The sequence below is a fragment of the Hypanus sabinus genome, chromosome 11, assembly GCF_030144855.1.
Source record: "Hypanus sabinus isolate sHypSab1 chromosome 11, sHypSab1.hap1, whole genome shotgun sequence".
In the NCBI taxonomy this organism is placed as follows: domain Eukaryota; kingdom Metazoa; phylum Chordata; class Chondrichthyes; order Myliobatiformes; family Dasyatidae; genus Hypanus; species Hypanus sabinus.
The window spans coordinates 68310867-68326271 of record NC_082716.1 but is presented as its reverse complement, the minus strand read 5'-3'; the positions used below and the strand labels follow the sequence as shown (position 1 = coordinate 68326271).

At 38.5% G+C, this 15405-nt stretch overlaps 1 protein-coding gene across 1 annotated transcript in view; it reads left to right on the top strand.

The window, feature by feature from the left end:
* The window catches only part of rtca (RNA 3'-terminal phosphate cyclase), a 40099-nt gene that overhangs the window by 13692 nt on the left and 11002 nt on the right, over positions 1 to 15405 (top strand). Inside the window, exons 3-5 of the mRNA XM_059984637.1 lie at positions 4461 to 4604; positions 7246 to 7369; positions 10060 to 10118. Coding sequence (XP_059840620.1) covers positions 4461 to 4604; positions 7246 to 7369; positions 10060 to 10118 — 327 coding nt within the window. The remainder of the gene's footprint in view (positions 1 to 4460; positions 4605 to 7245; positions 7370 to 10059; positions 10119 to 15405) is intronic.

Sequence of the window (15405 nt, the reverse complement as noted above, 5' to 3'; positions counted from 1 at the left end):
CCCCCCTCCCCCCACCCTTTGAAAGAAAGCCAAGCGGCAGGCGCATAAACTAATACTAATATTACCCCCATTTCAAGATGGCAGCTCCATAAGAAAATTTTTTAAGAAAAAACTATATAACACCCCAATTAAAATATAGAGTTGCAAAAAAAAAATATATATATATATATATACCTACATATATATATATATATATACATACACATACACATACACACCCATATCAGACAAATCAAAAAAAAACTAAAATAGTAAAACCAGAAAGATCATTAATAAAAAAAAATGCACATTAAAGTTTAAAAATGTGATACACCTTTAAAAAAGAATTTCCATATTCAGATACAAAGATGACGTTTCACAAGCCAAGACTTATGGGAAGAAGAAACGACATTTTGAGAAAGCCATATTACAAAATATGAATATAAATTCAGCAATCTAATGAGAAAATATAGTAAAAAAAGTTATCAAAATAGAATATTTTTATATAAAAAAAAAGATTTAATAGACACTACAACATATTTAAAAAAAAACTAAAGAAAAAGAATTCAAAACCTTTGTTCCATTTCTAAATACAGGCAAGCAAATAAACGCTTATAAAAAGTAAAGACTTATGGGAAGAAGAAACGACATTTTGAAAAAAATAATTCATTATTACAAAATACAAACGTATATAAAAAAAGGATATTATAAAGATTAAAACAGCATCTATAAGCAATAATAATGGTAAAAAAAAAGACCCAGACCCATAGTTCAAAATAAGAAGTTATAACCCAACTTCCAGGGTTAAAACTTAAAATGAAATAACATCCTCTCTCCAAAAAAAAAATCTTCAATGTAACTCATAGTTCAAGTTGCACTAGAGGATCGATATTCTTCAACAAATTTCTTCGCTTCTTCAGGAGTGATAAAAAAGTGTAGACTGTTGTCGGGCAGCACCATTCTAAGTTTCGCTGGATACATTAAAGCTTGTTTAAAACCAAACGAATGAATCTCTGCCATCACTGGTTTAAAAGCGATCCTGGCTTTCATAACTTCATACGAATAGTCTTCAACTATTCGAAATGAATAATTTCTGTAGGAGATCATACCTTTTTTACGAGCTAATCGAATTAAAAGCTCTTTCTCACGAGGATAATGAAGGCGAACAATCACCGCTCGTGGTTTATCAGACACAGACGAAAGCCTCGCAACTCTATGAGCGCGGTCAATAACAGGTTCATTTTTCAAACCTTCACCACCGAAAATTTCCCACAGTAATTTAGAGAAAAATTCAGTTAAATCACCGGACTCAACTTTTTCGGGAATTCCGATGATGCGCAAATTCTGTCTGCGAGAACGATTTTCAAGATCAGTAATTTTAAACTTGTACTGATCTAAAGTTTTAGCAGTCGACTCTATCTTCTTCTCTAACACTTCAATTGTACGTGCTTTTTCACAAATTGATTGTTCAAGAGTCGTGATCTTAATTCCATGCTGTTGAACCTCTAACGCCTGCGACTGAAACTTAGTTTCAAGCGATTTAACAACTCCTTCAAGATCGGATATTCTCGAAGTAATCCTCCTTTCCAAACTTAACAGTTTACTGTCCAATTTACCTTCTAGTCTGCCTTCCAGAGCCGCAAATTTAGCATCCAGTTTATTGTCCAATTTACTTTCCATAGCCGCAAATTTAACATCCAGTTTAGTGTCCAAAAGACCAACAATTGCGTCGATGGATAAAGGATCCTTAGCCGATTTCTTACTTGTAGCCATTTTAGGTTTGACAAGATTAGATCAACTATTATTTTAGGAAAAAAGGGTCAATCAAAGGTAGCAACTCATATGATTAAGTTCGAAAAGGTCTAATTAAAGGGTGATTATAGTTAAAAAAATAAAGAGCGCCTAAAAGGCAGATGCTTACGTCGCCATCTTGAAACTCCGCCCCAGATCAACAGATGCAATCTCAGTGGCTCTCCACATGGCTTTAGACCACCTAGACAACACAAAGACCTACATCAGGATGCTGTTCATCGACTATAGCTCAGCATTTAATACCATCATTCTCACAATCCTGATTGAGAAGTTGCTGAACCTGGGCCTCTGTACCTCCCTCTGCAATTGGATCCTTGACTTCCTAACTGGAAGACCACAATATGTGTGGTTTGGTGATAACATATCTTCCTTGCTAATGATCAACACTGGTGCACCTCAGGGGTGTGTGCTTAGCCCACTGCTCTATTCTCTATATGCACGTGACTGTGTGGCTTGGCATAGCTTAATTGCCATCTATAAATTTGCTGACGATACAACCATTGTTGGTAGAATCTCAGGTGGTGACAAGAGGGCATACAGGAGTGAGATAGCAACATGGCACTCAACGTCAGTAAGGCGAAAGAATTGATTGTGGATTTCTGGAAGGTTAAGATGAAGGGACACATACCAATCCTCGTAGAGGGATCAGAATTGGAGAGAGTGAGCAGCTTCAAGTTCCTGGGTGTCAAGATCTCTGAAGATCTAACCTGGTCCCAACATATCGATGTAGTTAGAAAGAAGGCAAGACACTGGCTATACTTTATTAGGAGTTTGAAGAGATTTGGCATGTCAATAAATGCACTCAAAAACTTCTATAGTTGTACCATGAAAAGCATTCTGACAGGCTGAATCACTGTCTGGTATGGAGGGGCTACTCCACAGGACCGAGAGAAGCTGCAGAATGTTATAAATCTAGTCAGCTCCGTCTTGGGTACTAGCCAACAAAGTACCTAGGACATCTTTAGGGAGTGGTGTCTCAGAAAGGCAGAGTCCATTATTAAGGACTTTCAGCACCCAGGGCATACCCTTTTCTCACTGTTATCATCAGGTAGGAGGTACAGAAGCCTGAAGGCACACACTCAGTGATTCAGGAACAGCTTCTTCCCCTCTGTCATCCGATCCTGAATGGACTTTGAAGCTTTGGACACTACCTCACTTTTTAAAAAATATTTCTGTTTTTGTATGTTTTTTAAATCTAGTCAATATACATAATTGATTTACTTGTTCATTATTATTATTTTGTTTATTTTTTTCTCTCTCTGCTAGATTATATATTGCTTTGAACTGCTACTAAGTTAACAAATTTCACATCACATTCCAGTGATAATAAACCTGATTCTGATTCAGAAACTTGTCAATCAAACACAAATAGATGGACCACATTTCCTGTGGGTTTTTGTGCCGTAGAGGAATAACATTTTCTGCAGCATCTGCCTTGTTTCTTTATATGAAAGCAATTGCCTGCCCACCTTTGTACCTACAGGCTGATTTTATTTTCCCTCTTACCTTTAAGACTATTTTCAGATTAATTGCATCACTTTCAAACTCAAAAGAATAATTTCATCATATTATGAATGTTGTCTTGTGTAAAGCCTCTTTGCAGCAGAATTATCAGTTAGCTCTTTGTTATGTACTAAATAACCTAAAAGATCTCCCTGGTTTCCCTAAGTGGTCACTGCGTTATTGATCTTAAAATATCATCTTGCATATATGTTATGAATGTGTCGTTGATTTGCTGCTGATGTGACTTATCCAGTCTCTATGTAGATAAAAGTCTCCCATGATTACAGATTTTATCTCTATTTTTTGTAATTATTCTTAGTTTTCTAATAACCTGTTTGAGTGGTGGTGAAGAAAAAACTTTATTCTTCATTTCATTCTCTGTCTGATGATTTATGCCCACTTGATGCCACTCGGATGGTTTGTGAACAATTCCCATTAGATGAGAAATTTTAAAATATTTTATCCTAGCTTTGGTTGTAGCACAAAAGGCTGGTATTGGAAACAGGAGAACATTTAAACTGGTACAAAAATGGAGATATTTTCATGTGTTAATCAGAGGCACCCAACTATGATGGCTTTAGTTTGTGGCCCTTATTCTGAAGATTGATTTGGATTCTAATTACTAATGTAATCTTCATGAACACACATATTTCTATTGGAAGACCTGAAAAATGCAGTTCTTAATTGATTAACTGCTAAAATAGCAAACACGAGGAAATCTGCAGATGCTGGAAATTCAAACAACAACACACACAAAATGCTGGTAGAACACAGCAGGCCAGGCAGCATCTATAGGGAGAAGCGCTGTCGACGTTTCGGGCCGAGACCCTTCATCAGGACTAACCGAAAGGAAAGATAGTAAGAGATTTGAAAGTAGTGGGGGGAGGGGGAAATGTGAAATGGTAGGAGAAGACCGGAGGGGGTAGGATGAAGCTAAAAGCTGGAAAGGTGATTGGCGAAAGTGATACAGAGCTGGAGAAGGGAAAGGATCATGGGACGGGAAGCCTCAGGAGAAAGAAAGGTGGGGGGAGCACCAGAGGGAGATGGAGAACAGGCAAACAACTAAATATATCAGGGATGGGGTACGAAGGGGAGGAGGGGCATTAACGGAAGTTAGAGAAGTCAATGTTCAAAACTGCTAAAATACATTCTTTTAAAATCCCAAGGCCTCAGCATCTGTCAGGACTTGAGATGGTTCGTGATATATGTGATGGTTACCTTGAAGAAGCCAAAGTCGGTTCCACAGAAATATGTTTCTCTCCTGGTAAAATCAAAGGAGGTAACCACATGGCAGATACAAGAACAGCTGGGTAAGCAAAGATGCACATAGCTGCATATTAATGAAGAAAAAAATGTCTTGCTTTGTTCTTTTACACTTTTAGGATCCCTGAATTTGAAGCCAAATTTTAGCATCTGCAATTGATATTGAACATTATATCTTGCTCATCAGAAGAAAATGAATAAACAATTTATTTTTATTCTGATTTCCATGGCTTCTGATAAATTTTAGCTTAGAAGTTTGTGAAAGATCCAAATATTTAACTCAAACTGGTGACATTCTTTGACGTTCTGATGTTTGATATTGTTAGGATTCATTGAGCATCTGAAAGTGGTGGGAAAGCTTCTGTCATGGCATCCTGGAATGCAAGGATCTTGGTCAGAAGAGATGTTGGTGTCAGTCTTTGGCTTCCTTAGCTAGTGTAAACTGTGATTGAGCTTCCCAACATTCAATTTTGACATAAGAGTGCATCACATCGATGATTTTTTTTTTGTCTTCCTCTAAATTGTTTGCGTGAAGTTTCCAACAAATCTGTGTGAACTTTATTTAAAATTGTGAGGTCTATTATGGTGTATTCTATTTTATAGATGACTAACATTACAAAAAGTGAAACTATTAAGTTTTTTTAAAAAAGTTTACATCACAAGTCACCTTTTTCTCTTGGCTTTTTTCTTTGGGGTATTCACTGCCGATGTTAGAATAGTGCTTCTGATGTAGAAGAACCTTGCAATCAAAAATGGGCACTGAGCTCAGAAAACATTCCAGTGTAGCAGAACGCATGGATCTTCATATTAGAAGAAAGGGAAGGTGGTGATGGAGGAATTGTGTAAGAGGATAGAAACTGAAGAGGGTTTAAATCTAAATTTGAGATATTTAGAATAGGAACTTTCCTGTGCTTATTGGAGGTAATTGCCTCTATTAGACAAATGATGTACAGTTTTCCACTGAAGATGCTTGTAAAAGTCCCACTTTTCAACTACCAAGTTCAACTGCATTGTCTAGTCTGTTCAATTTGGGCATAAGTTAAGTTTAACTCTTCTGTCATAGAAATGAATGACTCTGTCCTTCAATACCATTGTTTACAAATGTATTTAATTGCTGATCTACTGGGAACTCTTGACAAAAGCACTTTATCAGTAATTGGTAGCTGTGACATTTTGTTCCTTTTGTGAGAGTAATTCTGGCCAGTCTGCTCAAGAATGGTAAGTTTTGGTTCCCGTAAGTAAGTTTTGATGTACCTGTTGTGTTTTTTGTTTGTGTGGGAGGAAGGGTTTGGGGTTGATGTGCATGTTCCATATTTGGTTTTTTTTGCGCGTGGAGTGGGGATTTTGGAGGTTGATGATCGTGCTGCCTTTCTTTCTTGGTCTTGTGGCTACCTGGAGAAGAAGAATTTCAAGTCATATACTTGGATAATAAATGAACCTTTGAACCATAGTTAATACACAATATATAAGCCAGTTTTTTAAATACTCAAACAGTTGTGAATCATTTCTGTGCTGAAGTGAGAGTATACCCCAGTCATCTTTATGTGATTTCAGCCTCCAAATGTATTTATGCCACATTTACAAAACTGGGCTTCAGTCACCATTGAATGCTTTCAAAATCCCAGACTGTTGTCTACTTCTCAACTATTAAAAGCTGTGTCTAGAATAAATCTGTACAAATATATCTCCCTTAAGATAATTACTTGCTCTCCCTGGACGTTGTAATGCTGACTATTTCTCTATTACTACAAAGATTCGAAGCTGCCATCTGCGTGTGAAAATGTTTCCTTATGAGTGGTTGTTTAACCATCTGCAGATTTATTATCTCCTCGTTGTTAAGCTTGGCCTGTGTTTTATCTTGTGTTATCAGTGTTTTTCTCAGCTGCCTATCTGGCAATTACAAAATTTTACTTTGTACGCTTGTTCCTGTGTTGCACTGCTGCATCCATTTTAATAGGTGCAACGGGAGATTGGGAATGAATGCAGTTTAGTGATCAATGGTGAATGCAATTTTAGACTGGGGTATAGCCAAAGAATTTCTTGCTAGCTGAACTTTGTGGACGTTAGAAAATATGAGATGGACCAGGAAAAAAATTGCAGTGATGGCTTTTGGAGGTAACAAGGCCATGAGAGTTTCCCAGAAGAAGGGGTGAAATGAGCAAAGAGCAGATCAAGGGAAAGTTCAATTAAAAATAGTCTCAGTAATGAACTGGATAATGGCACAAGAAGCAGAAATTGGGTTTAATTGGGCATGAAGTGAGACAGCTCAGCAATCTGTGTTTGAGGGCAGGAAATTATATCTTAAGATTAAAAGATCAGGACATATTCAGAATTGAATAAAGTTTTAATATAAAAGTATTGTGAATAAATTTTGAATTACTGGAATATTATTTTCAAAGATAAATCTATTTGATGGAGGTTCCCCGGTTTTGTAAAGTGAACCTATGTAATTTTAACGTGCAACACCAAGAGTCTATCACTCAACATTGCATTGTTTTCCTGTGAAGATTGTCAGATGAGTCTTTACATCACTGATAAGCCAATTTATCTCTCTGCTATGCTTGTGGGACACTTCTGTGAATTTTCAAAATTGCTGATTTATTTTTGTCAGAAAGACATTTGTTATGAACAGTATTTCCATTTTGATATGCCATTAATTTAGAAGGTCAATTGTGCTTTGTTTACCAGGAGCGTCTGTCTACTAATGCAGGTCTCCATTCCGTGTGTACTCTTTGCTGCTTCTCCATCTGAACTGATTTTACGAGGAGGCACTAATGCTGAGATGGCTCCACAGATTGATTATACCTTAGAAGTAAGAGCCAGCATAGTGCTCAATGATTTGCAAGGGAAATAGTGTGTGTATACTTTCCTAGGGATGGTATTTTATCTTAATTAACTAATTTGTGGTTTTCAATTTATCTGCATTTGTCCATGTTGAGAAATGTGTTTAAATAACTCCTCCCATTTTGATTAGTTTCTTTGGATTCATTATTCAGTGAACACAAAAGTTAACTCAAAAGAACTTTTCAAAATGGCCCATGACCTGCCAATTGCAGCTGTTTCTTTGATTTCATTTAGTATCAGTTAACTGGCAAAGTGATTGGGATTTGAGCCTTTTTTTTACAAAGATGTGCCCTCACTTTCTGTCATTCTTTCACAACTATCCTCTGCACTATATATTTAGTTCATTCTTCAGTGGTTTAGACATTTGACTTAACAGCCACTGCATGAGACATATTATTTTCTTAAAAACCTTTTCAATAGCTGATTGAAATTGATGGGGCTGTGCATGAAAGCATTTAATGTAGTTCAGAATTCATAAATGTTTTCTGCTATAAATCCTTAATGCAACAAATTACTGAATTAATCTTTTTGGGTTTGTGTATGTGCAAAATTCAAATGAGGACTGGTTGTGCACTCAGGTGGTGGCATCCGTCGGCCTCGAGAGACCATGGATCTGCGCCTGGAGTTTCCAGGGCGCAGGCCTGGGCAGGGTTGTATGGGAGACCGGCAGTTGCCCAAGCTGCAGGCCTTCCCCTCTCCACGCCACCGATGTTGTCCAAGGGAAGGGCACTAGGACCCAAGCAGCTTGGCACCAGTGATGTCACAGAGCAATGTGTTGTTAAGTGCCTTGCTCAAGGACACAAACACGCTGCCTCAGCTGAGGCTCGAACCAGTGACCTTCAGGTTACTAGTCTGATGCCTTGCCCACTGTGCGCTCAAAGTACATAACAAATAACAGTAATAACATTTACATCTTTTACTGTCAGTTGAAAATTGCAAAATCTTTATAGGAGCATTTTTAAACAAAGCTTGGAAAAGGAACCAAAAGATATTGAGCACTTTAAAGTGTGAAAGACATGGATAAGGTTTACTGAGGGAATGCCATGCTTTCAGTTGCCATTGGCAGACAAATTGTAATGTGAAATGATTTTGGCTAGAGGAGCATAAAGAGATGAGGAGGGGTGAGAGATCTGAAACAACATGAATTTTAAAGGGTTTCTGAGAATACAAGTACAGATATATGCACAAAGTATATAGTTCCTCTTATCGATCATAGAGGCTGTGAGACTATTTGAGTTGGCAAGGCTGTGAATATGCAATTGGCAAATTTGTTCAGTAAGTGGGGATGTTTTAAGGCAGTGATCAGTATGATGGAGGATCCACTAGCTGAAGGGAAGAAGTCAGTAGAAGTATTTTCATTAGAATTTTTATGGTCCCTGTTGGGATGATAAAGAACATCTGAATAAAATGTTAATAGTGGTAGAATTGAGATCCTTGAGAGAAAAGTGTCAGGTGTAGGGAAGTGTCAGACCAAGAATGATTTCAGTGACAAAATGTGCACTGCCACCATGAACATCTGTGGCGTGTGATCAAAGGTAGAGCCAGGCAGGGAGGCTTCATTGAATAAAGAACATAGAACAGTACAGCACAGTGATGTTGCACTGACCTTTTAACCTACTCCAAGATTGCTTCCCACGTTCATGGTTAACTATTATTCAATCATATGTGAATACCCATGAATACAGCCAAATGAAATAGCATTCCTCAGGGGCCAAGATGCAAAACACAGTACTAATAGGCATATACAGCAAAGACACATTTAGCACATGTTAGATAGGAAGTAAAAATACAGTCACAGATAATTATAAATAACCCAAGTCTGTGAGAGACATGTATTCCTCCTGTGTGGCGCTCCATTTTTTATTTGTCCACATGCCTGACTAAGAGAGGAAGATGTTCTTGTTTGTCACCCAGGTTTCTATCTACAGACAGTGATAATATACTCATCCATGATGATCCAGTGTATGTAAGTGTCTAGTTCACAAATAAGTGGATGTTTTGGAGGGAGATGCAGAATTCCACCAGTGGGACAACTTGGTTGAATCTGTGGGCTCTTCAGAGAGTGCAAAGACATTCGGAGGAAAGCTTGCCTAAGTTGCACAGTCTGACATAGTGACTAGAGAATAAGAAAGCTGAGGATTGGTGTAGGTATGAAACACAATTTGGGAGTGTAGTTTGCCAGTAGAGGGACAAATGAAAGGAGATGTGATTACATAAAATAACCAGCAACAAGTGAAGGATAAGCAAATGAACTAAGTTAGTTTAAATTAAATTAATCCAAGATTAATTTATGGGGATAATTTTACTAAATATAGCAATATTGCATGGTAGCCAATAATACTCAATTTCATTGTGATCCAAAATTAGAATTTTCAGAGGACATCTGGTCTTGAAAGACATCAAAAATGAGCATGATTTTATAACAACTGATGACTTAACTGAAATGCTTTCAAGTAAGATACTTGAATGATGCTGAATGAATAGTGACGGGAAAAAAATTCTGACTGCAAACATTCAAATTTTAACTTGCAATACTAGAGACACAAATTAGCCTCTTTTTGTTTGGTTGTGTTGAGACAAATAGTAGTTATATTTATGCAATTTTAATTTGGTCATCTTAAAAATCAGAAGCAATAATTATACTTTTCTGTTTTGCAGCTATTTCAGCCAATCGTAGAAAAGTTTGGATTTAAGTTCCACTGTGATTTATTAATGAGGTGGGTATTAAGAACTGTTCAAAAGTTGGACGATTTGTACTTGAATAACTAATTTAAACAGCAACCCAGGTTAATACCGTGGCAATTTTTATCTTCATCCTTTCTGCAGAAACTAGTAATTATTTAATACTGAATTTTAGCTGGTAGGAATACTTGGTAATCACAAAGTAATATTGAGAATTATTTTTCATACACAGCATTTAATGTAAAATAGAAAATTAGACCAGGATTGACTTCCAGACAGACTGACATACTTTATTGATCCCGAGGGAAATTGGGTTTCGTTACAGCCGCACCAACCAAGAACGGTGAAGAAATATAGCAATATAAACCCATAAATAATTAAATAATAAGTTAATCAAACCAAGTGGAAGTATGTCCAGGACCAGCCTATTGGTCCAACCCATCTAACTACTGTGTAAGCGCCATTTTGAATACCAGAAGTATTATACTGATATAATGAATGTTCACAATATTAGAAACATTCCTTTGTTCTCTTACTTTTCTCAATTCTGAGAAAAAGTTATCAACTTGGAAGCTAGAAAGTTTTTTGACAAGATCTGGCCATTTGGCCTAACAAAGTTTGCCAAATTCCTATTCACACAGTGTATTGAAATAACTATTGATTTTAGATTTGGAAGTATCTCTAAGGTACCACTCTCACCTACACAACTCGGTGGTTTGTTCCATGTATTCACAACTCGCTATGTAAAGAAATGCTTCCTGACAGTCTGAAATCACCCCTTAACCAGTCTCCGCATCTGGCCCTGTGTCCTTAATGATGAATTAGATTTGAAATATCAACTGCCATCCACTTTACTTAGACCATTAATGATTTTGAACACTTCTGTCATATCGCCTCTCAATCTATTTTTATTTAAGCTAAAAATATTTAATTCTTTCAACCTTCCTTCATAGCTCATACCCTGTAGACTTGCAATGAGTCTAGTCGCCTTTCTCTGAACTCACCAGTGCCTTCCCATCCCTCACACAATATGGAGACCAAAATTGTACACAGTGCTCAAGCTGTGACATAAGATGCTTAAGCAGAATGTCTCTTGACTTGAACTCCACTGAGCTTATTATATAACCCAACATTTTATTAGTCTTCCTAATCGCCCCTGTGCATTATCTAGTGATAAGTCCATTAGGACACCCAAATCCTTCTCATACAGTGCACTTTCTAACTCGACAACCCCCCCCCCCCCCCCCATTTATATCAAATATTTCTACTTCCTATGTGTAATGCTTTACATTTACTTACATTAAATTTCATCTGCCACTTATCAGCCCAACTCTGTATTTTAGACATAAACCATAAGATATCGGAGTAGAATTAGGCCAATTGGCCCATCGTGACTGCTTCGCCATTTAATCATGGATGATATTTTTTCCCCTCTTCAGCCCCACTCCCTGATCTTCTCCCTGTAACCTTTGATGCCATGTCCAGTCAGGAACCTTTCAAGCTCTGCCTTAAGTACACCCAACGATTTGGCCTCCATAAGAAATAGGAGCAGGAGTAAGCCATCTGGCTCATTGAAACTGCTCCGTCATTCAATAAGATAGTGGCTGATTTTGGCCATGGACTCGTCTCCACCTACCTGCCTTTTCTTCATAACTCTTAATGCCCCTACTATGCAAAAATCTATCCAACCCTGTCTTAAATATATTTACTGAGGTAGTCTTCACTGCTTCATTAGATAGATTTGCTCCACAGATTCACCACGTTGTGGGAAAAGCAGTTCCTCCTCATCTCTGTCCTAAATTTACTCCCCTGAATCTTGAAGTTATGTCCCCTAGTTCCAGTCGTACCTACCAGTAAAAACAACTTTCTTGTCTAACTCATCTATCCCTTTCATAATTTTATGTTTCTATAAGATCTCCTCTCATTCTGAATTCCAGCGAGTACAGTCCCGGGCGACTCAATCTCGTTTCATAGTCTAACCCGTTCATCTCTGGAATCAACCTGGTAAACCTCCTCTGCACCACCTCTAAAGCCAGTATCTCCTTCTTCAAGTAAGGAGACCAGAATTGTACACAGTACTCCAGGTGCAGCCTCACCAGTACCCTGTATAGTTGCAGCATAACTTTACTGCTCTTAAATTCAATCCCTCTAGCAATGAAGGCCAGCATTCCATTTGCCTTCTTGATGGCCTGCTGCACTTGGAAACCAACTTTTTGTGATTCATGCACAAGCACTCCCAAGTCCTTCTGCACAGCAGAATAATCTTTTTTTCCTTCCAAAATGGATGACCTCCCATTTACCAACATTGGTACTCCATCTGCCAGACCCTTGCCCACTAACTTAACCTATCTACATCTCTCTGCTGACTCTCCGTATCTTCTGCACACTTTGCTTTTCCACTCAATTTAGTATCATCAGCAAACTTGGATACACTACACTTGATTCCCTCTTCCAGATTGTTAATGTATATTGTGAACAGTTCTGGGCTCAGCACCAACCCCTACCGCACACTGATTGTCAACCAGAGTTACACCCATGTATCCCAACTCTCTGCTTTCTATTAGTTAACGAATCCTCTATCCATGATAATACATCACCCCCAACTCTGTGCATCCATATTTTAGTCTTTTATGTGGCATCTTATTGAACTCTTTCTGGAAATACAAATAAATAACTTCATCTATTCCCCTCTATCGACTGTGCTTGTTATATCCTCAAAGAACTCCAGTAAGTTCGTCAAACAGGACCTGCCTTTGCTGAATCCATGCTGCTACTGCCTGATGGATCCATTTCTTTCCAGATGACTCACTATTTCCTCTTTAATAATGCCTTTAAGCATTTTCCCAACTACAGCTGTTAAACTAACTGGCCTATAGTTACCTGCCTTTTTCCGACATCCTTTTTTGAACAGTGGCATGGCATTTCCAATCTGCCGGGTCTTGCCCAGAGTCCAGAGAATTTTGGTAAATTATCACCAAAGCCTCTACTATAACTTCTGCCATTTCTTTCAGTACCCTGGGATGCATTCCATCAGGACCAGGGGACTTATCTATCTTCAGGACCAAAAGTTTGCTCAGCACTAATTCTTTAGTGATAGCAATTGTATCGAGGTCCTTGGCTCCCATCGCATCCATGACATCTCTCTTTGGCATGTTGGACATGTCCTCCACCATGAAGACCAACACAAAATTGTTATTCAAATGCTTGGCCATTTCCTCATTACCCAATATCAATTCCCCCTTCTCATCCTCCAAGGGGCCTACATTCACTTTAGCCACCCTTTTCTGCTTTATATAATTATAAAAACTTTTACTATCCAGTTTCCCACTACTCGGTGACCCTGTACACATGAGCTTTTAGTTTGATGCCTTCCTTCCTTTTCTTAATTTGCCAAGGCTAGCTAGCTCTCTACCCCCCCCCCACCCCATGCTGTTCTTTCTTTTAATTGGAATATTCTATTGTTGAGGACCATGAAAAATCTCAACTATTCTACCATTTAGCCTGTGTTCCCAGTCTCCACTAGCCAAATTCTTCCCTCATCCCATTATAGTCTTCACTGTTTAAACATAATACACTGGTTTTGGATTGAATTATTGCACCCTCCATTTGTATGAGAAATTCAGTCATACAGTGATCACTCTTTCCAAGAGGATCCCTAACAAGATCACTAATTTTACCTGTCTTATTGCACAGGACCAGATCTAAGACAGCACGTTCCCTTGCAGGTTCAGTAACATGCTGTTCAAGAAAGCCATCACAGATGCATTCTATGAAGTTCTTCTCAAAACTGCCTCGACCAACTTGATTCACCCAATCCATGTGCAAGTTAAAGTCCCCCATGATAACTGCTGTTCCATTCTTACATGCCTCAGAAATTTCTCTTGTTTAATTGCCTGTGCCACTGTAATGTTATGATTTGGTGGCTGATAGAGAACTCCAACCAGTGATTTCCCCCCCCCCCCCCCACCATTATTCCTAATCTCTACCCAGATGGATTCAACATTCTGCTCCTTGGATCTTGTATCGTCTCTCACTATTGGCCTGATCTCATCTTTAATTAAGAGTGCTACCCCACCTTCCTTGCCTTCCTGCCTATCCTTCCATATTACCTAGTATCCTTGGATATTTAATTCCCAATCCTCTCCACCCTGCAACCACATCTCTAATGGCACCTAAATCATACCCCTTTATACTGATTTGTGCCACAAGTTCACTGACCTGGTTTCGAATACAATGGGCATTCATTGTGCTTTTTAAAATCTCGTAATCTTTTACTCTTTTGCACTTGACTTTTCTTCACTCTTACTTTTGTTTTTTCTTTATCCACACTTTTCTTTTTTACTTTATCTATACTTCTCCAATCTGTTGACCCCCCCCCCCCCCCGCAATTATTTAGTTTAAAGTCCTATCCACAGCCCTAGTTATGTGGTTCACTGGGATCCAGGTCCCATCATAGTTCATGGAGAGCCCATCCCGTTGGAACAGCTCCCTCCTTCCCCAATACTAGTGCCAATTTCCCATGAATTCGAACCCACTTCTCCACACCAAACCTTGAGCCACGTATTTAACTCTCTAATCTTCTTGACCCTATGCCAATTTGCACATGGTTCAGGTAGTAATCCAGAGATTACTACCTTTTGTTTTTAATTTAGTCTCTAGCTGCTCAAATTCCCTCAGCAGAACCTCTTTCCTCATTCTACCTTTGTTGATGGTAACCTCATGGATCACAACAACTGGATCTTGCCCCTCCCACTGCAAATTCCTCTGCAAGTCAGATGAGATGTCCTGAATCCAGGCACCAGACAGGCAACACAGCCTTTGAGATGCTCTATCCTTGTGACAGACAACTCTCTCTATTCCCCAGACTATATTATCCCCAATTACCACTACATTTCTCTTGCAGGCATTTAACAAACTACCTTGACATCCATTACCAACCTGATTTTTGCAATCAATCTGCATGTTGAAATCTCCCTTGACTATCATAACATTGCCCTTTTGATACACCTTTTCTATTTCCCATTGTAATCTCTGGTGCCCATCCCAGCTACTGTTGGGAGGCCTGTATATAACTGCCATAAGGATCCTTTTACCCTTGTAGTTTCTTAACTCAGGCCACAAGGATTCAACATCCTCTGATCCAATGTCATATCTTTCTACTGATTTGATGCCATCCTTTACCAACAAAGCCACACCACCCCCTCTGCCTATCCCTCTGATGCAACGTGTAACCATGAACATTCGGCTCCGAACTACAACCATCCTTCAGCCATGATTCAGTGATGGCCACATCATACCTGATAATCTGTCATAGTGCAACAA